Source organism: Daldinia childiae (genome assembly GCF_008694065.1).
Source record: "Daldinia childiae strain JS-1345 chromosome Unknown Scaffold12, whole genome shotgun sequence".
NCBI classification, from domain to species: Eukaryota; Fungi; Ascomycota; class Sordariomycetes; order Xylariales; family Hypoxylaceae; genus Daldinia; species Daldinia childiae.
The window spans coordinates 353,167-379,551 of NW_022984653.1; the positions used below are offsets into that span (position 1 = coordinate 353,167).

At 43.6% G+C, this 26,385-nt stretch overlaps 7 protein-coding genes across 7 annotated transcripts; 2 read left to right on the plus strand and 5 right to left on the minus strand.

Moving 5' to 3' along the window:
* Positions 1-331: 331 nt before the first annotated feature.
* GL218_08329 (uncharacterized protein) lies at positions 332-1,186 on the minus strand (the record flags this gene model as incomplete). The annotated part of the gene is made up of 1 exon (XM_033585129.1): positions 332-1,186. The coding sequence occupies one exon, from the start codon at positions 1,184-1,186 to the stop codon at positions 332-334; it is 855 nt and encodes a 284-aa protein (XP_033440646.1).
* A 1,043-nt stretch (positions 1,187-2,229) lies between these two features.
* Positions 2,230-2,901, minus strand: GL218_08330 (uncharacterized protein; the record flags this gene model as incomplete). The annotated part of the gene is made up of 1 exon (XM_033585130.1): positions 2,230-2,901. One exon carries the CDS (start codon positions 2,899-2,901, stop codon positions 2,230-2,232), a length of 672 nt encoding a protein of 223 aa, XP_033440744.1.
* A 774-nt stretch (positions 2,902-3,675) lies between these two features.
* Positions 3,676-5,173, minus strand: GL218_08331 (Oxalate decarboxylase OxdD; the record flags this gene model as incomplete). The annotated part of the gene is made up of 6 exons (XM_033585131.1): positions 3,676-3,875; positions 3,925-4,045; positions 4,095-4,437; positions 4,492-4,685; positions 4,740-4,975; positions 5,038-5,173. 6 exons carry the CDS (start codon positions 5,171-5,173, stop codon positions 3,676-3,678), a joined length of 1,230 nt encoding a protein of 409 aa, XP_033440745.1.
* Positions 5,174-6,880: 1,707 nt separating this feature from the next.
* GL218_08332 (putative 56kda selenium binding protein) lies at positions 6,881-8,616 on the plus strand (the record flags this gene model as incomplete). Its single annotated transcript, XM_033585132.1, has 7 exons — positions 6,881-7,127; positions 7,180-7,208; positions 7,258-7,496; positions 7,553-7,578; positions 7,635-7,915; positions 7,979-8,163; positions 8,226-8,616. 7 exons carry the CDS (start codon positions 6,881-6,883, stop codon positions 8,614-8,616), a joined length of 1,398 nt encoding a protein of 465 aa, XP_033440742.1.
* A 931-nt stretch (positions 8,617-9,547) lies between these two features.
* Positions 9,548-10,738, plus strand: GL218_08333 (uncharacterized protein; the record flags this gene model as incomplete). The annotated part of the gene is made up of 1 exon (XM_033585133.1): positions 9,548-10,738. The coding sequence occupies one exon, from the start codon at positions 9,548-9,550 to the stop codon at positions 10,736-10,738; it is 1,191 nt and encodes a 396-aa protein (XP_033440743.1).
* Positions 10,739-11,230: 492 nt separating this feature from the next.
* GL218_08334 (uncharacterized protein) lies at positions 11,231-12,465 on the minus strand (the record flags this gene model as incomplete). Its single annotated transcript, XM_033585134.1, has 4 exons — positions 11,231-11,279; positions 11,330-11,509; positions 11,671-12,190; positions 12,243-12,465. The coding sequence occupies 4 exons, from the start codon at positions 12,463-12,465 to the stop codon at positions 11,231-11,233; spliced, it is 972 nt and encodes a 323-aa protein (XP_033440748.1).
* Positions 12,466-24,710: 12,245 nt separating this feature from the next.
* On the minus strand, positions 24,711-26,105 carry GL218_08335 (Salicylate hydroxylase; the record flags this gene model as incomplete). Its single annotated transcript, XM_033585135.1, has 3 exons — positions 24,711-25,145; positions 25,210-25,782; positions 25,851-26,105. 3 exons carry the CDS (start codon positions 26,103-26,105, stop codon positions 24,711-24,713), a joined length of 1,263 nt encoding a protein of 420 aa, XP_033440749.1.
* Positions 26,106-26,385: the final 280 nt, after the last annotated feature.

The following is a 26,385-nucleotide window of genomic DNA, read 5'->3' on the forward strand; positions in this document are numbered from 1 at the left end:
TAACATACATGATTTACCTGTTTAACAATTTATCAATAAGAGCTGGTATTTGCATAGGGGTGCTTAACCTACCAAAATAGTACTTGTCAAAAGAGAACTTGTCACATCTGGATTCGATAGTAGCAACGTTTTCCTCCACGAAAATCGTAATCAAAAGTGGTTCAATATCTTAGGCTTGGCGAAGCATTATATGGCAGTGTGATGAAAGACTCAGGCTCTAGATGTCCTAGATCCTAAAGCTTGAATCCAATTTATCGTTACGAAACCGTGACCCCTATCCATTCACCCAAGCTTCGTCTAGTATATCTTATGCCTATCCCCTTGGCTTCACCTAACTGCTCCGGCTACTTCCACTGCTCGAGCTGCTGCTTCGGCTATGACCCTTATGCTTCTTATCTTTTTTATGTTTCTTGTCCTTCTTATGTATCTTGCTACCGCCATAGGCGCCAGCAAATGCTGCAGCGGGAGCGAATGCTGAAGCCATACCCATGCCCCCGTGTCCTCCGCCATGGCCTCCTCCATATCCACCTCCGTGGCCTCCGTGGCTGCCTCCGTGAGAAGAACCACCGAGGTAATGCGCGGCTGCTGCTGCGCCTATGGCTGCTAGTGGGGCGCCGCCCCCATGCTTACCCCCAAGTACGCCTCCTACTAATGACCCTAGTCCCCTATCACCAGTATTGGGGTCGTGCTGGTAGTCGCCACCCTGTTGTCCGGGAGGGTACTGTTGGTGCTGCTGATGCTGTTGCTGCTGTTGGTACGGCGGTTGTTGGTGTTGTTGATGTTGTTGCTGAGGAGGATATTGATTCGAGTAACCCTGCGGTGGGTAGGCTTGGCCCTGCGCCGAGCCGGAGCGATTGTCGTAAGCAGGCGGGCTGCCGGGGTAAGGAGAATGGCTCCCTTGTGGTGGGGGTGCACCGTAAGGTTGTTGTTGCGGCGGATAAGGCGAGTACTGACCCGGAGGCGGTGATCCGTAGGAGTTCGGCGTATGTGACGGCGGTGGTCCACCGTACTGCTGCCCGCCGTATTGATTGTTGTCATGGCTCCAGCCTTGAGGCTGATACTGATTTGGAGGAGGACTCTGACCCGGATACTGTTGCTGTTGAGGGTTATAGTTTTGAGGAGGGTATTGGTTCTGGGATGGTGGATAGCCACCACCACCACCACCGTAGTAATCTTGGCTGGACATGTTCGGTACGAAAAGACCCCAATATCTAAAATATCACGACGACGTATTTCTGTTTATATTTTGTAAAAGGTTGATAGGATCAAAAGGCAACTATTGGTAAGATCTGAACGAATTGAACGAATTTTATATGGGTATTTGAGAGGCCTCTTGCTGACGAGGAGGAATGAAAGGATGACGGAGGGGTAAAAAAGTAAGGGGAAATACGGTCAAGGGACTTTGGAACAAGGGACTTGATGCTACGTATGTACACGATGTACACAACGTACACGATGATCCCTGTCATTCGCGACATGCCACCGTCTGCACCATGAATCGTACCCCTGAGCCGCCCCGCGCGCTAAATTGCGAGCTACATATCACGGAAGTCGATATGAAGTTATTTATTCGGATGTTGTAAGTCTATAGCATCTAGGTTTAACATCAACCTCCTTTAGTACCACCTTTCAACTAATCGTGACACTAAGTACATTAATTAATTTGTATGTATCACTATTCTTCAGCCTTGTGGGTCTTATTAGTGCTGTATCACGAAGTGCCTAGGGAGAGAGAATGTGGGGTTAGTTGGGTAATAGAAGTATTCATCGAGGCTCTCCAAGTCCAAATATCCATGTCTAACTCAGTTCTATATTAATGTTTAACTTACATTACATGCAGTTAAGCGACAATGTCTATAGACACTTGAATTGGTTATCCGTGTTAATAATATCTGACTAACCGAGTTGTTAAGATAAAAGAAAATGTCAAGATAATTCTGTTTATTATTTTTGCTACTTGTATATCTCAAATATGAAGGGTATCTTAAATACCTTAGGTACCAGGTATGTACCAATGGCGCGCCAGTGATGGCTGTATAGAATCCCAGCATGAGAACATAATGAGTGTAGCTAGGCTCTTAATAAATGACGAAGTCAAACTTATAACCCCGAAAGTATCCCTCTTTATTTTAACGGAAGGATAATGACATTTTGCCAGATTTCTTTTTTTCATCATAACTACCTAAACTCCAAACACGAAAGGCACCAAAGACCTAATACCATCTTTTACTATTTCTCTCCACGAATAAAGGCCTCATGCCTTCGCCAGCCGAGGAATTCCCATACCGCAAGAATAGTAACGCCAAGCTGAACGATGAACATCGGAATTAGGTTATACTGCCACCCCCTCATGACGCGTACGTAGCTTTCTATATCGTCTCTCGCGTCGACTAGGTCTAGCTGAAGAACAGCCGAGAACCAATTCTGTGGCGTCCAGAATTCCAATGGGTACTTGCTACCATCGAGAGTGGTAGCTAATGGGACATCGATGCTTTGCCCCTCGTGCGCGTTTGTAACTGCGAACACATAGGCGAGTGCCCCGGTGGTAAGGAGGATTGCCGGAATATTTATCGATACCCAGAGGTAATATATAAATCGTGCGAAGGTTCCTGGCCCGCCATATTTATTCTGAGATCGAAGTAATAATGCGAGTATGCCACCTAACCCGATAAGAACGAAAGCAGTTCCAGCGGCGCCGTTACTCGTATGCCCTTGGTCAGTCATTATATGGACCGGGTCGCCGGCCAGATGATATGTTGAGCCGGCATAGTTGAACAAGAATCCTTTGCTAGCTGTTCGATGCAACCATGCGACCATGCTACTGACAAATGCAAGTTCGATGACCGAATCGACCATAAGCAGGCCTATAGCAACTTTGAGAGCAAGCAACAATCTCGACATTTTGTTTATAGGATTTTCTCTGATGGTATGGTTGAAGGTGATGGAGGGTAACTTAGGATCGAGAAAATGAAAACCGGGGAGAGAAAGGAAACTAACATACTCACTGACATACTCACTCGATGGGGCGAGCCTTATCGACTTTATGACTGCTCATCTTTTGGGACTTAAGGTTCTCTAATTGTTAGGGCTGACAATGTCGGGGCGGCCGGTGATGTGCACTTGTTGCACTACTTGGGTAGCTTTGCTATTTATGTCAGCTGAGATATTGTTGGCCAGTTATTGGGGGCGATGTGCGTATAAGATGACAGTAGCATTAGTCTCACCCAACACGATGGATTTAGTAGTGGCTTCGTCGCACGCCAGCCTTACTGCCAAGACACAACCGTCAGAATATAGCTTCTAGGTCAACGGTTTACGATGTGTCGTGAGGCTCTCTATTCTACTTCGATATATATAATTTTCAAGGTAAGTGAACGTAAATTAGGAGTTATACGTCCTGTCGCAGGTGCAGTTCAAAATCCAACAGAGAGTTGGAAGCATGTGCTAGCGGTCCTTAGAGGTTGTCGACTATTGTCGCACGACACATTTGTCACGCTTAGGACAAGACGATTGACGAGTAAGAGGAGTCCATGTATGCGTGTGACATGGATGCAATAGTAACGCTGATAAGCTATCATATTATGAATTACATCTTAAGTTCTGAATTATCGCACCAACATGAAGCAGGCTACAGTATCTTTCCATTCGAGAGCTTATACGAGTCGTACAAGCCACTCACCTATCCTTGATGAGGACTTGCTTCTCCTTCTGCAAGTTTTCTGCCACGTTGAGCGGAATGTTTAAAGATGTAGCTACAATGCCCGCTGGCGTCAAAGCGAGCCACTGGGTCAGGGAGATATCTTCGACTCGATCACTCTTGTATATCTCGATCCATACCAATTCCTCGGTTTCCGAAGTATTCTCTATGTAATGCCCTTGGTTCGTTAGTTATACAAGTCTTAAAAAGTTGAGACCCAAGCTTACCGCTATTGTCCGGGAACACGCCGGTATCTCCAGCTCTGAAGTCAAAGGTCCGAGCAGCGGCGCTACCTATAAACACGGTCGCGCGTCCTTGACCTTTATGGAAGTAAAGCCATTCTTCGGCCTGAGAACTCTGTTAGATATGAAACCGGGAGATGGTACGCAGGGCTTACGTTTGGATGCCAGTGCAGCTCTCGCAGACCACCAGGCTTAAGGGTGACAATACTAGCGGCTATCGTCGTCGCAATGGGAAATGTTTTCGAGTCAACTATACGAAGTGTACCGCCTTCTCCGGGAACTTTTTCTAGAGGATGGTCTTTCGAGTAATAGGCGAATGAGGCATTACCAGTGAGCTCACCATTGCCACCAGTCACGTTATGGTAGTCAATAGTCCCGTTAGAGATATACGGATTTGGAGACGGCACTGAACCAAAGACAGACTCAGGAAGTCCAAAGTTCTTAGCAAGAATCGACTTTGGAGTATGTGTGATCCAATCGTCCACATTGAAAGTTGTCCTTGGATTTGTTAGCGTGGATTGACTGGTGATGAGGTTGAAGATAATGGCCTACCCCACGGCATCGAAATCACCGTCGTCAAATATTAAGAGGAATTCGTTTTCGTCCTCAAGACCTTGGACAGTATGAGCTACACCCTTAGGGAAGTACCAAACATCTCCTTCATCGAGCTTGGCAACTTCGAATTGACCGTCCTGGTTTACTCCCGAAACCAAGATTGATCCAGCATAAACATACCCCCACTCAGCCTGAGGTCATATTGTTAGTAAAGAAATATTATATCTCATTGATGCAGTACTTACCACTCGATGCCAATGCAGTTCCCGGATTGAGCCTTTAGTCAAATGCTGCTGAGCAGATGAGATCTGTTTGCTGCTAGGCAGATCTGTGACAACCTGTTCTCGAACCCAGCCGCCTCTCAAAATCCTCGTCTTTGAGTCTGAAAAGCTCCACTTGAGGTTTGGCACGACACCATTATCGGTGCTTTGCTGACCAAGATTGTCTGGATTCTGGAGGTCAAGGGCATGGTTCGTCCCACCTAAGAAGCGTATGGTCAATATGATGGTTCAGAATACCGGTGATATGAATAGTGAAAAGTACCTGAGAATGGTGCACCCTTTCCGTTACCGTCAATCGGCTGGCCGTCTTCGAAGCCACCCTTACTTTGACGCTCTATAACAGAACCACTAGCACCCCATGCTGCGAGAAATACGAAGGAGGTTTGGAGAACCCTCATATTGGCTATTAGCGTACGGTAGTGGAAATAAGAGTGCTGCAGGGCAGATGTAGTCCAGGAGATCATGCAGCGAGAACAAGTTACTACTGGTTTATATACACCTTTTAATCTACGGATTTTCATCCGGTAGGGCACGCCATCGCAATAGCTAATTTTGGGCTCCCCTCCTTATTCACGCCCAGCCAGGGGTATTACCTCTACGATGCACGAGAAAAACCTACCCCAAATACCTGCATCGCAGCGCCAAGCGAGGTTGACCCCGGAGATGTTAATGAACTTGATGAGATTCCCGCGTGACGTTGCCTATTGCTCATATGCGGGGGCCTATAATCAGCCGCGCTCCTAAACGCACCATCCATATTAAAATAACGTCATGTCTTGGCAAGACATCAATGGGGAATAAATTCTGCATAGTTTGATGAGCGATACTCTAACGTTGCAGTAGAAGGAACGAAATCTTGAACTATCTACGCTCATCATCATCTGGTAATTGCTAGTGACTGCTTACGCCATCTTGCGGCTTCGTTGCGGCACATAAAGATAGTAGTCGTTGTTAGTAGCTAGATTCGTAACTGAGCTAAGGGAGAGAACGAGGCATGTTACTTAGCGTTTATGTCCAAAAAGGGGAAATGAGCGACGTTTGTGATATGCATGATAACTGTTACGCCTACATTTAGACATAATAACAGGTACCTGACTGGCTTACCTATTTCTTTCTCACCTTTAGCTTCCATGAATAATATCACTGTATAAAGCTAGAACGTGAGAATAGCGTATCACTACTGTAAGCTGTAAGGCACCGGTGGGTAAACTGTATAACCTATTGTCTAGGGCTACACTCCTTAGGGGGAAGGCTTTAGGTGGTGATTCGCAGTTTTAGAACAACGTTCACTACCTGTTAGGTGCTTCTGAACATAACTAGAAGAAAGAATGTCTTGGCTGCCTATACCTAATATAAACCTTAGGTTACTTCGTGAAGTCGGCGATAGGTAGACGATGAGGTCGCCACCCCACGATCAAAAGCTTATAGTTAGATATGATTATATCCTTACTAGCCTACCTAGAGAAAACCCATGTCCCGGTAACTGTCATCCAGACTATTGGAACCGATAGCTTGGCACTGCAGAAACTAAGCTTTGCTGGAGCATCATAATGTTGGCTCATGCAGCCTGTAGCCTGAACTGGCATATATCTATGCAGATTGACCTCTTCTGGAAGACTATTATCTTACCCAGGTTCTGGGAACTGTAGAAGGGAATAACGCAAGGCGCCGATCAAGTCTATATACGGCTACTTGACCTTCAAACTTTTCCATTCTCGTGACGATACTTGACCTCATACGAAGTAGCTGATTACTTTGTCCGTAGCTCGTACCTAGTAGAGTTTGAATTTTCTAGTCGATGTTGAGATAATACTACGATCAAGAGCTTCGTGGTGCTATTCATACGAATTATGGCAACATCTGAGGGGAATTGGGATCGTCAACACTTCGTGGGATAGCATCAAATGCAAGAGCTGAAAGGCGGCTTGTGATTGTTAATGGAATATGATTCTGAGGTCTATGGAAACGTCTAAGACAGATTTTACTATATAATGGGAGTTAGTTGACACCTCGATACAACATTGAACTCAGATCTTATTGTCTCTCCCTTATAAGCCAATATTTATGAGATAACCTACCTTCAAGGTTGGACATCACTCTCCATAATGTCTTCCTCTCTATCCTTACTGCTTGCTGCGTTTCTAGCTGCTCCGTCAGTTTCGGCACTGTCTTTACCTCCACTAATCCCTACGATTCCTGGTGTCACCGAACCCCTGACGAGCAATGCTCCGCCTCTACCTATTTTGCAAATTCCAACGCCACCCTTAGAGAGCCCCCCCTTTGAGGCAAGCAACATCAAGCCTAAGAAGATAGGTTACTTCTGGACTGCATCTGGTGATAATCAGCATAAAGGTAAGTATCCTAACGATTACAAAAATATGTAAGCTTAGCTAATAATTTATAGACTTTCTGGCTACTTATAGTCTTGACGACGTGAGTGGGTATAGCTTCATGAGCTGCTTCGGTAGCTAACTATTAGTAGGACACATTTGGAACCCTCCTTTGGGTCACAGATGTCCCCTCAAGTGGAAACAGCCCACATCATCTTGGCCCTTCTCTCGATGGAAAAACTTTGATTGGTGGCGGGCTGCTATCCCTCCTGAAGACGCAAGACACTGCTTTCTATTTCGACACTACGGACCCATACCGTCCAACTTTCAAGAAGAGCAACCGTGGAATACTTTCATCCATCGTTGATGAAATTCGTGCGAAACCTGATGGGTAAGTCTATTATTATGATAAAGTATTGAATATCGGCTTACTAACTCTGACGGCAGAGGCTTTTTCATCACCTATATGGGCTGTAAGTTAATACGTTGATCCCGCCAAGTACTCAACTCCTGCTAAACTCTACTTAAGCTGCTCTTGGCACATCGCCGGGAAGACTAGTTGAAACTGATGCTGAGTTCAACATCATTCATGAGTGGCCTGAGAATGTGGACGGCCTGCTTAACATCCTCGGGGAGCAGTTTTCTCCACATGGTTTAACAATTGATTTCGAGAGGAACATAATTCTTACTTCCGACTTCATTGTACCCCTGAGCATCTTAAAACCGAGTTTGGGAATTCAACGAGCTAACACCCTACGGCTCTGGGATCTTCCATCACGCGAGATTATTAGCACCATTGAGATACCCGATGTATGTGATATCAACTTTGAATTTCCTGACTATTAATAGACCTCTTTCTAATGATTAATATAGGGCGGCGGTATTCAAGATGTCAAGTTCATTCCCGGAAATCCCGAAGGAGCTGCTCTCGCAACTGCAGTGCACTTAGGCCAGGTGTGGATTATCTATCCCTTCCGTAAGGACAGTAACGGCAAGCAAGGTGTAGCGAAGCTGCTATACGATCTGGGACCTAAGGCTCGAGATACCGTTGCTATCTAGTAAGTGACCCCTCATTATATCTATATACGGCTTCCAGCTCGGGTAACTAACTACTTTATAGCTCTGATATTACTGCGGATGGAAATTTCGCTTATTTCACATTGACAACAGCAGACCATATCGCTGCTCTTGACATCTCAGATTTGGACAACGTAAAGCGATTGGATGATCCGGATGAGGATCAACCTACAATTGGCCCCCACTACATTAAGGTCACGCCAGACCAGAGACACATCGTAGTAACGGACTACTTTGTACAGACGGGAGATATCGGCCTAATCAACACCCCAGCGGACTATAAGGCTCTGTATATCGACATCCTCGACGACGGGTCCTTAAGCTTCAATCGCAGCATAGAGTTCCAACGTGAATTTGCGAACCGTGGTGGTGCTAAACCGCACTCAGCTGTTGTCTTTGACTTTACTGATCCGGAGAATCCCGTTTACTACTAAGTTGAATCGATCAATAGAGTTACCTGGAAGGTTCGAGACATCAAATCACTACTTAGGTCGAAATGAGGTTGGAAAGATTGGTACGCTGTTCGGGGTTCCGTAGTTTTTATTGGATGAATATTTCTTAATAATGGTTGTTGTCCTACGCTTCACTTGACACGTCAACTGGGTGTGATACATGATATATGATATTTTGGTATTGGCCTCAAATGATATATGTATCTTATAATATGGGTGTAATTGGCGGTGGGGGACACAACTAACGGTCTTGATGAGTTTTTTAAGATAGTTTATTTACTGTTTGCTATAATGGTAGTTTTAATAATATAAGCTCTATATTGCACTTTGTTAATATTGGTAAAATGCCAAACGCCGCAAGCCAACAGCCACCCGACCAAACTGCAACTTCCCAAAGTCTGCCTTGTTTATTGAACCAACATGTTTCACCATTTCTTAGTTGAACCTTGACATATGAGGCCTCCCCTGTCGTCGGTGATAGCACCTTCTACATCAGAATACGTATTCTGTCACCTGTCACTAATACTTCAATGTTATTAGGATGGAAATGAGTTTTGACTATAATTTAATTCCGCTCCTAACCCCAGCTCCTGACAGGCTCAAGGCAGTGACGGCTACCGGCATAGGCAGTTCCCCGCATCATATGGTTTGTTAATTGGGCCTCACAAGCAAGTCCTATGCATTAATATGACCATTTTAAAGAATAGAAGGTAGGCAGGCTATGCTGTGCGACCGCATATATTTTTGAGGCCTTTGAGGCAGCCATATGAAGGCAGGCTGAGCAGGCAAGGTGTTTTTTGTTATGGTCAAAATAGCGGGGTTATATTATATTCATTCATCTCATAAATATTCCATTCATCTAGTTTACCTCAAGGTTTCTACCTAATTATTTCAATACCATCCATATCCAACAATGTCGTCCAGAGTTATCGCAAAGATTTCTCCTTTAGATCTTCAAGGTCTCGATGCTCCTCCTACTGCATCAATCACCGATGTCAAATACCTATCTTCCTATAATTGGATTGAATCACCCAAACCCACCATAGCTGTTCCTGGTAGCCCAGCACTTTGGACTGCCCCAAAGGTTCCTCAGAGGCTAAATAAGGACACCGGCCTTATTTATATTGCCCAAAATGCGGCTCGTCACCCCGACAGTCCTCTTGAACCCCTATTCCGTGCTATTTATATAACGGACCCATCCTTTGATATCCAATCGGTTGACGTCGTGACTGATCGAAACAATATCCGCAAACTTCTTACTTTTATCGATCCTACTGCTTCGAGAAACGGGCTCGAGGAGTTCACTATTAACATCGAGGTTAACAAGAATACTGCGATATTCAGCCGCGATGAAACCGCCACTCATGAGTTCATCGGCCCCAATGAGTTTAGGGGCTTCGGACACGAATTTGAAAAGGCCTGTACAACTAACAAGATCGTTGGTAGTACTGGACACCATAGAATCATCTCGTACCGCTTTGGTGGATTGAGCATCATCGTCCGCCATGAGACAGATGGATATGTGGATACCAAGACGGGCCCGTCGTCGTCTTCTACTAATAAAGCACAATCACCAGTTGACCTGACAAGCGTATTCGAATCACTCTCTCTGTCGCCGACGAACAACAATGCTGGGACTACTAGTAAGGGATCGAAGCTAGTTGTCCAACAAGATGGCCAAGCAGTCCCTCTCAACTCCACTCTTGAAATCAAAACTCGTGTATCCCACAAGCCCCTCGAGATTCGAGAGATCGCGCCACAACTCTGGGTGTCACAGACCCCTAGGCTGGTACGAGCTTATCATCAGCGTGGGGTGTTCCAGGTTCCAACGGTAGAAGATGTTACTGCTCAGATCAAGAGATGGGAACAGGATAACCAAAGACATTTGAGAAAATTGGCTGCATTGATCCGCAAAATCGTCCAAGTCGTAAAGGATTGCAACGAGAGTGTGACGCTGAGGTATGACGCAAGGGAGCGGAAATTGATTCTGTCGAAACTCTCGACCCCGAAGAAGATGCTCCCCCAGGACTTGTATTCAAAGTGGGATGTAAGTAGTGATACCAAGACGGGGGCTGACACAGACGCTACCAAAGGGAAAGCCTAGATTAAAGCGATTGTACGCTCCTAAGAAGGTCTTAGTTAGCGCTTTAAGATCAGCGAGTTAGTTAGAGCATAGTCTACCATACATAGACATGATTGCGTTAATTTCTTCCTGGTCCTATATCCTGGTCCATTACGGAATGCCATTTTATCAGTAATGTGAACATATGGAAATTCGATATCAAGATTAAAATGTTTATTAATCTATATGAAAGAACCGTATTTCTAGATACGGTCCCTTGCCCAGGGATGTTGGCGATCATATCCATCGCATAAAGCTAAGTCGCGCTCGAAATCGCCATATTCCTCGTGCGTTTCGAAATGTGTAGTCCGTATTATCTTTCCGCGCTCGGGAGGTTGTATTACTACATGGTCCTTGAGGTGCTCTATAGAATCGGAACGCATATTGCCCTGAGAGCCTATCGTTGTCAGAACCACGCCGCGGTTGAAATTATTTATCCTGCGATAGTATGCGTGTGATGAACTCGCTTGTGGGTTATTTATCATATCCGAGCCAGGCCATGACGGTATACCGGCTCTGGAGCCTGAGCGTCGAGTTAGTCGATCTCCAAGCGACCGTGGTGATGAAGCAAACCGGTCAAGAAACCGGATTTCTGACAGGATCTTAGCCGCACTTGGAGTGCTGTAAATGAGGAACATGCAAGTCATCTCGGCCAGAGCCCAGAGCATCACAGGCGCCGTGTGATAAATTATATCATCTGACCTAGAATAGTTGAGTATCGCTCGAAGGCGTAACCCTGCTGAAGCACAGCAGCTATAGTATTTCCTAATGTTAGCGTTCTATCGGTTACCAAGTTCAGACGTGTTGAAAGAAAAGATAGTTGGAAAGGTAAGCCTAGCTTAGCATTGAAAAGTATAGAGTAAAGAAACAGATGAAAATATAGAAGTATAGAAGATATAACTATTCGCACATACAAAACACCCATAGCAGAGATAACAAAGACGCCGACTCTTCTTTTCGTTGACATGTCTAAGCGCCAGATGATGTGCTGCGGCAGAAGCAGAATTGATATATCCGAGCAAAGGTTCAGCACAGCTGATATAATGTTGAGGACCTTCCTGTTGACCGGACAGGAGCCACCGACGAATAGGGGGTTCCAATTTTTCTCAATAGGAACGCAGGCGAAGTTCATGAGGAAGAGAGTTACGATGTAGAATACGACATTCGCGCCCAGCACGCTATAGCAGAACCAGAAGAAGTTATTCCGCACGCCGTACGGAATGAGTAAACGGATCCAATCCAGAAGTATCGCCGCTTTTATTGTCAGGACAGCTCCGATATAGAAACTACCACTGAGGAATAGGGGGAAGAGGATATCCGACATGTCCTTTAGTAGAACATCCCATTGATGAACAAAGGCGCCAGGGTTCTCTACCAGCCGGTAATTTAGGTATGCGCCTACGATATAGCAGCCAAGAGATATTAACATTAATACTAGAACTGGATGTTAGAATCAATAAAAGAATATAATTAGTAAGGAACCTACCATCAGGAAACCCAGTTTTCTTAACGTAGAACAGCCTATGACATATCCGGAGAAGGACAGCTATAGCCGTGAGAGCCAAACATGTTGGTATTACGGCTTGGGCAATGTAATTCTTGTTTGGCGGATTGTCAAAATTTGATGCGATATCATTCGGCGGATTGAGGGCGGGCACGTCAAGGGACGTATCCAACTTGGCCGAGGTTATCAATGAGAGGACCGCCATTAAATTCAGATTTTCCCACCGGACAACCCCTCCCACATCGCTCGAGTCGTCCCAAGGCCAGAGCGAGATGAAAACGGGAGATTGCTGTCGGAGCAGCAAATAATGGTTATAAAGAAACGAGTCCTCCCAAGCCGACACATGGCCGCGAACGAGTGGGTAAGAACTCTATCTATACATTAGGTTCAATCAATTTTCATCTACTCGGAGTGGCAGCCCCTCAGACAGGATGCGTGGCCGACGGGCTGACATGCATGAGAATCAACGTGGTAAGTGGGTAAAGAAGTTGTCGAAACGGAGCTGCTCGACTCAGCACTATAGGCCAGCTGAGAAATGGTAGGGTGACATCATGTAGCACCCCGTAAGCAGGCTATGTCTTTTTATAAAAGCCTACTCGCCCTGCGTGTTTACTGGACTGCCAAGATCTGAGCTGATAGGTGTATAAGATGGGTCAGCATCACCAAGTCACCCATATTGGCTAAGCCTATTCTAATCCCCCCCCAGGCACAGAATTAACTTCGGTGGGGGGGAGTTATAATAATAATATCGGTAAGGTTATCTCAGCTAGCTCAGACTAGAATGGTCCGTGTTGATGTATCCCTCCCGCCACAGCAGTTTTTAACCAATCAGAACACTTGAAACCCTAAAATATACAACACGGAATTCTAATCTAAGGCATCCTGGTCTTTTTTTCTTTTTCACCATATTTTTTTATATTAAAAATATAAAATTATCATTCAACAGTAAATAATTACATATATATATATAGATTTTATTCGCTAACCTTACTAATATTGCTATAACAAATCGATTAGATTTAATCAATCCTGGACTGCAGTTTAAGTATACTGTTAACACAAGAACGATTTAATACCGTGCTAGCTATGGCATATACGTACTAGCTATAACATGTACGAAGTTATATTTACGAGTTATATTCACGTTTAAAGTCTTCGGGGGTAAAGTTATCTAATAGTTTGTTACTGCCCAAGTTTGAGGCAGATTTATTTATTAGTTATTATTTTATAGCTTAAGAGCAAATTATTATTATATACTAGGTAAGTATGTATACCTTAACTTTCGGAACGTCGAAGCTTAAAAAAGATTCAATTATTAGTTTATCGGGAATTAAAGTTGTTATAGAAATTAAATATATATATTACTAACCCCAAGGTATAAAAGAAAAATACTATTATATATAATTATTAAATAATTTAATATTATGATTATAATGTATTGTATTGTTACTAGTAAAAATATATAATCTAACCCCAAAAATAACCAGAATACCTTAGATTAGATTTAGTTAAACGCCATGCTGTACCCCACAGATACATTGGCACGGGCCACATTGGTGTGGCGTAAGTGGCGCATTTAACTAAATCTAGTCTGAGCTAGCTGAGATAACGGTAAGGTCAGGTATAATTGTCTTAGTCGTCCCTAGTATGTACCTAGTCGATGAGGCATGGTCTGTGCTAGTGACGGAGAAGACTAACCTAGAGCAAATCTTGAAGGATCTCGACTAAAGTCCTGCACAGTTAAAGTCGATTAGGTACCCAGGAGAGGTTAGCTAGGGTATATGGCATGCATAGAAGGTCGTATCGAAACAACCAACTGCCACGTTCCGTGTAACAATCATTGCCTTAAAAGGAGCAGCCATCTCATAGACTGGTACATAGACTGGTACTATGTAGATTGGGTGCGTGTATGCGAGCCAATTATTTAACTCTCGCATCACATAACTTATGTGAGAACTGCGAGGCACCGAACCACGCAACGCCTTACATTATCAATCACGTCCTAAATCACTCCCACATGGCTTTTCGTCTTATGTCAGTCCGTACGCTAACCCACGTGTCTTTGAACTTCTTACCTTTTTTTTCCCGAGAGAGAGAGCGGCTCAGTAACGTGTTGTATTGACGTATGTTCGGGCAGCTTTCTTTTTGATGCCTCATAGCGATATATTTCCGGAAAAAAAAAAAAAGAAAAACATAACAGCTAACCTATAATTCTCATACATCGTTTAGTTTTCTATGCCCGAAGGCGGGGGTATATTGACTGACGTGAGCTCGACTAGCGCACGTAGGCTTCACGACATCCTTCCATTGAGTCCAATCTAGAAGTATTTCTTGACAGGCTCTTGAATCCTGATACAAGGTGAACTAGCGGCTAATATCAAAACCCACCACCTCCACTGACTCTTCCATTAATAATATTACGTACTTGTAATGGTCTAGTTAAACGTTAAACAATGTTTTGAGATCCTTTGCGGGGCCGAAAGTTAGCGTATGTGCTCCCAAACCGTGGGGCTGGTATGGCAAGGGTCTCGCTGTGATTTTAACCCAGGAAGGACTAGTCACGATATCTTCATAGTCAATCGCAAACAACGTAGTAAGCTCTAAGGCATCTCTTTGAAATCTTGACGGGAAATATGAAATAGGTTTATATAAAATTATTGTGCGCGCTCGAGGATACCTTGTCTCTAATATGTGCTTCTGTTGAAGCGACAAATTAGTCCAAGTACCTCCTCGATCTTGAATCTTTCCCCCAACTATGGAGCCTCGGAGGCGATTTTGAAATGTTTCTAATAATAGCTGATTTGAGCTAGGCAATTGAAACCTCCCCCCCCGGTGAGTAGCGCGTTGACGTCCACTACAACCTTAAGAGGTACCTAGGTACGCATGATTCCCGCCAGCTCTTAGATACAGCTCTGACTGCCAGCAAACTTAAAAAGCAGCTAATCTGAGGCTAGTGCCTTAGGTATTAGCTACCAGAAAGTAGAAGTTAGAGATAACTCGCTGATGATAAAGAAAAGTTACTTTTCTAGGGATTGAAGTCAAGTGGAAAAAAGTACCTCACCTAAGGTATGGTACCTATGTGCTTAGACGCTATCAAGACATCCAATGATTAGTATAGAAAAGAGAACGAGGGAGCTAAACTAAAGATCTATTGGTAGCATGGCATTTTCGGGATATTATGTATAACCGTGTAGCCGACAAGTCTAGTCATCCAGGGTGGTACATAAGTGAAGTAAAAATTAAGCAAACTTCAAAGGATTATACGATGGACGTCTTCATCTGATATACTAAAATTGTAAATGGGTAGTCTAGAGTAATTCATGAGAGATTGTATATATTCTTGCATGGTTATAAGTTTAAAATGCATCTGCATTTTAGACTAGTTGACTGTTCCTTTAGTAGAGAATACGTTGACTTCTCGCGGCGATACGATATCCTCAATATCCCACCAGCGAGAAATGAGTTAGAAAATCCCCTTAATGCTGTATATACATGCTAGATATCAGAGAGCTACTTACCAAACTCCTCGTCAATTGTTAGGAGTAGGCGTTTGCAATACCATTGTTTTCAAAATCTACCAACTAAAGCTGGAATATGTTCACCGCTAGATTCCTCCATATAGGTCCGCCATGAGGATGAGATATTAAACCGGATTTGTCGTAAGCTGACGTGGAAGCGCTATGCAGCTGAAATCCGCCTGGACTATTAAGTTGAAGCTAGTCAACGCTGCCCCAGCTTTTCCAGAAGACTAGCAAATCTGAAACCAGATAACTTACAGGTTTCAATTGGCCAAGTGAGCTAAGTGTCGCGTATCGTGTGACGATGTGGCGGTTACTAGTCTTTACCTACTTTGTTTGGAGCAGCGCTTTTAAATCTGGCTTTAATGCGATCCGAAGTTGCAAGTGGTATCAAAACGTGACTAAACCTTTCAAAACTATGAGGGCCAATTATGATGGAGCATCTATTGATAGACGGACTTAATTTATTTTTGAGCCCTTCGTTCCTTTTATATTTCACTAAATCCCTTTATGTAAGCTGCCTCTATTATGGTTATTTGGTAATCTAAGGAACTACCTACCAACTATTTCACTGACTAATTGAGTTTCTTCGTCAGTGAACGCAAAAGCTGGGCTTATATAAATGTTCTTGTTAAAGTACCGAGTACTATCCCTGATAATAGTTTCTCCATCACTCATTTTAGTAGATGTTAAGAATAGGAGATGCTCGCTAGTTTCAATAAACGAGACGAAATTTAAGATTCATAATAGTTTGTGCCTACAATTATCCTAGATTTTCTTTTTGACTAAAAGAAAAACAGTTGTACTATGCATTGTACTTCGATCCGGCATCTAGATCAGTACTAGAACGACTCGGAACCAACTATTGAATCGGTACAGTAATATTGATCTAAAGCCACACTACTATAATCAACATTTAGATATCTTGTAGCTTTGGTAACTGCGTAGCCTAATTAGAGGACTTCAGCTTAATGCCGGGAACTAGAAAGTACCTGTCTCGAAGTTACACAGTAATTACCTCTCTTTATGATATTCAACTTCGCCTAATACATATTCTGGGATTTTCTATTTCCAAAATTCTATAAATAAGGCTTTGGAGAGTAGAAATGAGGAAAGTATGTTCATATAGTGATTCCTTCGCTAGTAGTATACCAGAACCCCTATATATCACAAGATTCGTCGATTGAGTATTCATCTCGGAGTTAAGAAACGCGCGAAATTTTTATTTCCCACGTTGGGTCAGTTCATTGGTATCAGACTTCCGCTTTCTTGCAGTTTACCATTATAACGCCTTTGGAAACTTTCCTATTCGACAACCCCTCACAGTTTCGGTAAGAGTCACAACATACCTACGGATAGTTTCTAAAGAGGGCAATGATTCTAACTTTGTGGCTTCATCTCGGCAGCTTCTTATCAAACTGGCCCATGCGCCTCGGAGTTAGCAAGGGCTTTTGGATGGTTAATGACATCTGAAAGCGGATTGACATTCGATCCAGCTAGGATCGGCATCTATAACTGCCGAATTAAGGAATAATAATTCCAACGTTCGAATCTCCATCTAACCAACAGCTTCTCTCAAAAAGAACTTGAGCTAATCAAGAAGAACATGACCACGCGGAAGAACCGCGTTTCACGAGACGTGAGCTGCAAAGGATATAGGTGATAGCTATGTCTTCCAGTTACCGTAGAAAATTTTATCATAAATTCAACAGTGTTCCCATGTAGTTATGCCTTATCCCGACTTCTCATCATTCTCGACCATTCCTCCTCTACTATCAAGTAGATTTTGTTCTCCTGGGATACCATGGCACCTTCGAGCCACGCTTCAGCCGCGGGGCTACCCGACATCAATAGCATCCTGATACCTCTAGCTATCGTTGGCTTTCTACTCCAATGGGGTACAATGCTGGTCCAAGGATCTCTTGCTCAGTATATTATAATATCTTGGCGAGGTTATTTTCCGAGCGGCACTCCCGTGAAAAACGTTTGGACGGGCATCTTCCCTCTCGATCATCCTCTTGTTATTCTCGTAACCTTCTTTCAATCATTGCTGAACCTTGACGAGAATCCCCACCTTGAGGGGTACCTGCTTCTTGTCGATTTGCTTTTTGCGCTCTCTGTTCCGAGCCTTCTCGCTGTTGCTGAAGATCGGCGCAATAGAAAGACTGGACCGCTCAGATAGTGAGACTTTACGCACCTGTTCTCTGTATATGTGATTACTGACTATGAAGTCTAGCCCTGCATTCTGGCAGATATTATGGGGTTTCTTCGGCGTAGCTTCAGCTGTATCTACCTTCACACGCCTTTATATCAAACATCGGCTTCCGAACAGTCCGAGCCTACCTGCCGACCAAGCACAGGCGCTTCCGTTCACGGCCATACTGCAGGTTCTTCTCGTTCCTGTCGTTGTAGCACCATATGTCCTTGGTGCTTCCCTCACGCAGGTTGCGTACGGCACTGTATCATACATCTTGAGTCCGCTCCTCGTAGGACCGTTCCATGATCTCATCAGCAATCTCATAGCCAGAACTGGTACTATCTTCTCGAGTCCAGTGGTTCTTTCTTACTATATCGTTGGTATTTCTAGCGCCATAGTGCACTGGGCCGTTGTTCTGTTTACGCTGAAGTCCCCGGAACTCAGTTTACTTACACTCTACATCCCAAATCCCGGTCTTGTACAACGTGGTAGCCCAACTCAGATCGCTGAATCAGCCCATCACTTCATTCAGTATGGATACCTATTTTTCAATATTTGCGTTATAATTCTTGGAAAGTACGCCTCAACCTTGGACAAGGTAGTCGCTGGAAAAACTTCCGGCAACAACCCCTTTTTAACGATTGTAATTATCACAGCAATCGGGGGGCCCGGGGCTGGGATGGCTTGGATACTAAGCAACAGGGAGAAGGAGACGGCTGTTGCTCATGCGTACGCCAAGAAGAGCTGAGTAAATGTATTGATCCCATGTTCTGATCTATTACATGAAAGTGGTTATGAGTTGATTTAGCATACTATTTCAATTAGGTCTTAGTCTCTAAAGACAATTGGCATCCTAAGAAGCTTCAAGTACCATATGTTATGTTGAAATGAGTAGTCAGGGGTCTACTTTCAGGTACAGTACATGGTATCTTGGTACGTAATGTATATATAAGGAGGACCTCCCTCCTCACTCATATAGTTGGTAGATTAAGTCAATATACAACTACAGCTCATATGCCGTATCTTTCAGCATATTAGAGCCGCATTAAATTACAAATTAATTCCCGCAAGTAAGCCAAGCATATCAGTTAAGTCTACGATGATAATAGGCTTGAAATCGATTGGAGCATGAATATTACTACCCCTACCTTACAAGGAATATTTTCAGCCGCTTATGATTCTTATACATATGAACTATCAACGTTCAAACCCCGAATGTAACCCTATTTGCGAGCTCAGCTGTCTACAACATGTAAGAGTACGGTAGCATTATAGAAATTTCTGATTATTATCTTAGACGAGTCACCGAGATCGATAGCTAGAAGTCTACTACCTAATCAACTTTGCTCGCGTTAAGTTAAGCTAAATAAATAGAGGGTTACCGCTGGACTTAATTTGACACGCGCGATACATCCTTGGTATAGAAAGCCAGTCCTAATATATTTTCCTCCACGTAAATAGAACGAGATTGCTTTGACCTTTTTGCACTGATCTCTCCTATCTATTCATGCTAAACCTAACCTGTGGACCATATCATTTTAATCATGGCTTCAATGCCTGATTTAGATATCAGAAAGTCCTTTAACTGGTTACGCCGCCAGGATCGTTGTAGGTTCTCAAGCAAAACAAATACACAACAGGTTGATGCGAGTATAATAACTAATTCAAATAATAAATTCTAGGTTCCACCTATATCAACTATTCCAACTTCTCCAACGATTCTGCTTGTTCCTTTGATTTTGGTGATAATGGATATGCCGCATCTTGTGACTATGGTGGAGGCCTGCTCCATATGAGCGCCAGAGACCAGACGAAAGGCATTATATTTGCTCATGGAGACTTCAAACATACGTACCATTCATCTCTTTCCCGCGCACAAAGACAGCAAGTTGTAAATGCTACATTTGGTCTCAGAATACCGGATAATAAGGAGCTGTTCCAGCAAAGAAATGGCACGGAAGACCTGCCTTCAATGTTCGAACTTGGAGACATGATTGAAAGGGGTTGCTTCAACTATCGCTGGCCATTTCATGAATATGTCCTACTATTGAATCAAGATGGCAAACCGGATGATCGTGAGACGGGAACGGTAAGCGCCCCTAGGTGTATAGATTTATCATACATCGAACCCTTCATCTGAGCATACCTTTAAATGTTGAATCGGATTGGAAATTCTTAGTGTAAAATCGAGATGTTCTCAAACTACCACACATAACCCCTTGTCCCCCTTTTTTTAGCCGGATTAGAAACAAATCATTTGCTGACCTCCAAACGCTACTTACAGTGCGCAACTGTTTCATTCGTCAAGAACGATGTCTTGTACCAAGTAATTAGACTTGAGAAAGGATGTCGCCCGGAAGTTAATAAATGTGATATTTCGTGTTGGGATGGTCAGCTCATCCTCTCAATTGGAGGATCAATTAGATTCGGGGTATTCAGCACAGGCGACAGTGACACAGATGTCAAATACACTACAGATGGGTCGTATCTTGGAATCATTGAGGATAATAAGAATAAGACGCAGTTGGAATTTCGAGTATACCAACTATGCGACGGTAGGTACAGCTTATTGAAGCTCGGAAAACCATCTGAAAACGAGAACGAGTGCGGCATAGGCAAACGTATAGGGTCATTCTATGTATCCGCAAAATTACCAGAAAAAAAAGCACAGGGGTCAAATGGACAGCGACCTAAGGATATACATGTTGTGTTTGTTGCTGAACTAAGACTGAGGGAAATAGGACATGAGCAGCCCTGGCCTAGAACACCAACTTCCGAGGAAACGTACAAGTATCTTGGCATTGATCCGTACAGTAAGATGGCTACAGCGACTATGTGGGATGTCATATTTCAGCAGCGAGAAGATCAAATTGCTCGTTATTCCGAGTTATCCGAAGTTAATTTAATCGGACGCTGCATCGAAAAGATCTTAACGGTTGAACTTATACCAACAACCTTTTCTAAAGACCACGATACTGGTCTCAAAGAACAGGATACTAGTTTCAAAGAACATGCCCTAGCTCTAGTCAGTAATCTGTTCGTGCGGCCAACAATTGACCTGCAATCGCTATTGTAAGTAGTTCATGACTGGGAAGAAATAAGATCGATTGCTTACATCTTACTTAGCTGGAATGTACGCTTCCTTGTCAAAGTTTATCGGCATTTAAGGAAAATATACTCTACATCAAAAAAGGGTTCTCCAACGCTGAAGCTAGACGAGAATCACGGCACGATTAATGTTGAATCACGGGCCTCAAGCCAACCCAACGTCCCAAGAAAAGATATACTTGATTACGACTCTGTATACTCTTTGAATCAGGGGTATATTCTGAACGATGTTGTCAAATTCCAAATGATGCGGCTTCAAAAGCACATAGAACAAGTTATTACTTATATTGTCCTAGCTTTTATTCGGCCGGGACTAAAAACTAATCTCCCACCACATTCCTCGAAAGCTTTCCATTCAAACTATTATTACGTCACAATTTCAATATGGTATGTCGTAAGTAAATGCGAGGATTTCAAATTTGCGTGGGATTGGGCAAATAGGATCCATGAGTGGCCCGAAGGAAAAGGTCTTCTCGACGATTTGCTCGCCCCCGATTACCTAGTACCGGAAGATGGCGCAAAAGATAAGGTGGCGTTCTTGAAGTGGTATCATTATATATCGATTATGAACTTATTAGAGAGAAAGAAGCCTCTTCTTCCTAGAGCATGGAAAGATTCGCACCTTGGAAATAAGGTAAAGCAATTGGAAAGATATGCTAGGCGTATTGCAGCAGAGAAGCTAGCATCAAGTGTGCCATTTTGTGCCGACAGCGAGATTCTGGATAGACTGGGGTTCTTAGCCAAGCCATTGAAAGCAGAGAACTCTAAGTCCCAGGGTTACGTCGCGATAACTATGGCGAAATATATCTTGGGCCGTGAATCTACCAGGAGCCTTAATCCTGGTCGCCTTGAAGATGGCGCCAGAGGGCCAACTACCGGTCCTTGGGAGATCTATGCACTCTGCCACCATAGTCAGCTGTCTGCCAACAGCTACCAATATACGAAGGTTGATGATAGTCTCCGGGAGCAAATTGTTGAAAATATTGAGAAAAGCAGGCGTAATATTTCCCAGTTTATCAACGGGGAGGTATGCCTTGTTCCGTGCTGGGAAAGGACAAATAAGGCTTCATTTCAATCGGAGGCGACGAGCGTCTTGGCATCTACTCTATTGAGTATTTATAACAAAGACTTGCGTCTAGATTCAGCAATTTCTGCGAGCACGGTAGATGACAGTTCTTCATGCTCGTCTACGGAGTTGAGCAGGATCGGTGACTCGAAGGTCATCATGCGCAATAAAACTTCTTCAACAGAGAGAATACTAGCCAAGTTAGAAGCATCTGGAAAGCAGCCAGTACTTAGATGGAAGAAGTTCAGACCTCCCCAAAAATATCACCCATTGAGCTTCTTCAACTCACTGGAGAGTACACCAGAAAAGCTTAGTTGTGAGGAGACTCAAGCAAAATTAAAGGCCTTCTTGGCCCGCCGGGGGCAAACAAGCACTGTAAACGAGTCTACTCAAAGTCTGGGCCCATGCGCTGTTGAGAAAATGCTTAAGAAGAATACGCTGTCAATTATCGATTTTAAAGCCACCATACCTGAGCAATGGGATATCTACACTTGGCAAGGATATAAGAGTGATATGCTGCCAGTTATTGACGCAAAAGACAGCGACAACAACATAAAAAAAATCCAGAAAAGGCTTTCGAGTAGTGTAAGACTTCTCAATATCTGCACCCATTTTATGCTAATGAAGACTAATAAAACATTATAGCTTGTTGACCAAGGGGTTCAACATCGAACGATCATCTTATCAACGTAGGATTCCCAAAAGGGGGTGGAAGTTTAAGTACGATGCTAAACTAACTATATAACAGTCCTTTCGAAAAGATATTCAAATATCGTCTCCTGAGTCTATTTTGGCAAGCCTTCCATGTAGACTCAAGTGACTGCTTTATGAGCCATGAATCCACATTGCCCGACTTCTCCTGTCAAAGCAGTAACACCTGGTGCGCACGAATAACCGTCCGATGTTGGTCAATGTCAGAACAAGTCAATAATGATGACAAAGAAAACAAAGAACATCAAGATGGTATAATCAAGGCAAGGTCAAACGAACCGATCAAAGTACCGGAGCCACTCAAAGCTTTACATAGCTTAATTCATGAGAAGGCTCCAGGTGGGAAACAAGAAACACTGAGTGACGTGGAATTGAAGATTTCATCTATCGTTTTATCTACAAATAAATTCGGCGACTTCAGTCAATGTACCATTATATCGGAACGACCAGACCCAAAGTCGGAGGACATTGACAAACATTGTCGAACACTATGGGAGAAGTTTATTCATCAACCCCAAAGTGCACGTTGTCTTGTTTTCCTGGCCGTCTTGGGGATATTATGCCAACAAATGGAAGACGACTATCGAAAGACCATGAACTACTTTATCCGAACACTTGAGATTGACGTAAGAACTCTTCTAACACTTCTCTGATCTTCGTCGCTTATCCTAGAACAGAAACAGGTAATCTTCGATGACGAAAATATGCTCAAGGAGAAGGAATCATTGGGCCAGTTGAAACTCAGTTTATGGAGCCTAGAATCGTTAATAGAATTGCGAAATAGCCTCACAGATTCTATAGGGGTCATCAAGGAGGCAGCAACTGAAATGAGAAATCAGATTAGTAAGGTTGGTAACATGCTCGCGATGTTAACACTTTTCGCCTACGTTCCTAAGGAGGTGCCCAACCTAACTAATTCGCTTGTCATAGGGTCCAGGCAAAAGGGGTGAAATACTTGAAAAAATGTGTCAAGACTCCTTAGGGGATTTCTCAAGGAACTTGGGCCAGCTAGTCGCATTAAATGCGAGGCTTAATCAAATTGTCAATCTGAACTCCCGGTATAAAGACTACGTAAGTCTCAATACTTATATTGACCAGCTGTACAAAGATTCTCATCCAGATATAGCTCTCTACTATTTGGTCGTTGCGAGACAGCAGAAACTCGATCGATCAAAACTCAATTATCCAAAAGTTGACGTATTTGACTATCGGCTATCTACCCCTAGGTCTAATAACAGTAATTTCCCTTTCATGATGCGTTTACTATTCCAACTTACCATAGTCTAGGCTATTTTCGCAATCCCGCCCGATCAAAATGTACTTATTCCGGCGATGGGGCTACCGGGATTCGTCGTCGCTATTATCGTATCGTTTATCATAACGTTTACGATTGTATTCTCGTTGGAACGAATCTTGGGTGGAATAGGAAAGCTGACCATAGCACCATCGCAACCGCATGGCGGCAAAGATCCCCTGGCTTTACTATCAGGTCAATTGGACCACTTAATGGCTCTTTGCAATATGCCCCGAGAAAAACAGGGAGATGTAGAGCAGGCACGTGCGTCTGCCCACGCATCTGGATCAAACTCAACGGCGAGCACTGTTCAAGGCTCTGGTGTTACTCCTATTGAAGAATTGACTAATAGAAAACAATCTGGCAATTGGCTACTAACCAAGTTAAATAGGGGTAGGTAGTCACATCAAACTCATTGAATTGTTTGGATACCTCTTTTAGCTATCAACTAGAATGAGGCTATTCGGACCCCTATTCGACCCACTTTTCTAACCCCTTTAGTAGTTTATTTTAATTCTATTTGGTTAGTTTACAGTCGTATGATATACCCACCATGCTAGTTACTCAGTTGGGACTTTAGAATTTCCCTCATCTTGTTTATAGCTTCCTTCTCATGTTCCTCATAATCGATAGCATCGATAAACGCAAGCTTAGGAGCAAGTGCTCGTCTGAACTTGTCTGGCTCGGAGTGGCGCCCAAGGCATATTTCTCCAATTTCCCTGCTAGAATTGACAACCCTTTGCGATCTCTCCCGCCTAACGCTATCAAACGCTTTGAACGCAGCTTCGATTTCGTTAGGCGACGATATGTTATTAAATAGTGCCTTCAGAACCATGGCATCTTCGATTGATGTCCCGGCTCCAAACCCATGAAATGAACTTGTTGCATGAGCTGCATCGCCGATGATACAGATGCGTCCATTAGAGTAGGTAGGTGTCTCCCTATGCTCCCACTGTGAGTAGCCGTATGGCCTTTTGCAGTCTAGTATGAGCTACGAAGTCGTCACTTTGATTCGCGTAGGAGGGCTGTTAAATGGTATTATATAGGCAACTTACGTCTATCATACCCTTAGCAACAGGGTTACCAGCCCAATCACTCAATATTTCCATTAAGTATTCTCTAGTAAGATGATGTCTTCTGTCTTTTGGACTTTCTGCCTCGACGCTGCATATCATGCACTGTACCAAAGTTCGATCCTCCAGGACATCGTGCAAAATACACGAGCCACCACCAATCCATACGTATTGGCGATCCAACTCGAAGTTCTCCTCACCAAGTAGAGCTTTTGCTTTCTCATAGGGTTGTAGGACTCTGATATCCCAAAATCCGGATGGCTTAGCTGCGTATTTGTCAGCTACCGTATCCCCTAGGACATACTTGCGAACATTGCCAAATATTCCGTCCGCGCCGATAACTGCGTCGAACTGTCCCTTCGTGCCATCTTCGAAGTTAGCTTCCACGCCGTCACCGTTAGAGCTAATAGTAACCAGCTTTTTGCCGGTGTGGATAGTCTCTTCGGGGATCTGTGTGATAATTTCACTCAAGAGCCGTGAGCGACGTAAACACGCCGGGGCTGGTTCGGTAGTCCAGTTGTCGAAAATAACAGTGCCCATGTCTGGACCCAGCCCCTGAGTGGGGTTAGAACCGTCGGACTTTGAAATATATCTAGGAGGTAGACATTAATGAATTTACTTACCGAGATAAATCGAGATGACTTGTTAGGGACAGCACCAGCTCTACGTAGAAGCTCTTGTACCGAGGGAATGACTCGTTCGAAACTTCTTTGAGTGGTACTATTAAAGGTATAAGAACCACCATGATTCCCTGCAATATCTCGCGCTGCTTCGTATACTTGAGCATCAACATGTGGAATCTTGGTGAGGCCAGCGGCTAGAGTCATTCCCGCGAGGCCACCTCCAATTATAGCAATTCGAATAGTGGACTCCGCCATATTTAAATTGTGCAAAGAATAATTACCGGTGATTTGGAGTTTTCAATTATTACCTCTATTCTTATAAATAAGCTGAGGGCCAAGGTGGTTATATGACGATTAGAGGCAAAATACCCCCTCCCTACTTAACTATTGCTGCTTGCTCCGTATCTTCGAGAAAGTTACCTTGTGAGTCTCTCAATGCATACTAGCTTTATACTTTAGTGTCACCAGGTTTTGGTAATTGGATAAGCAAAAGATTTAGATACCAATACTTTGCGCCTATCAGTGGCGTTGATAT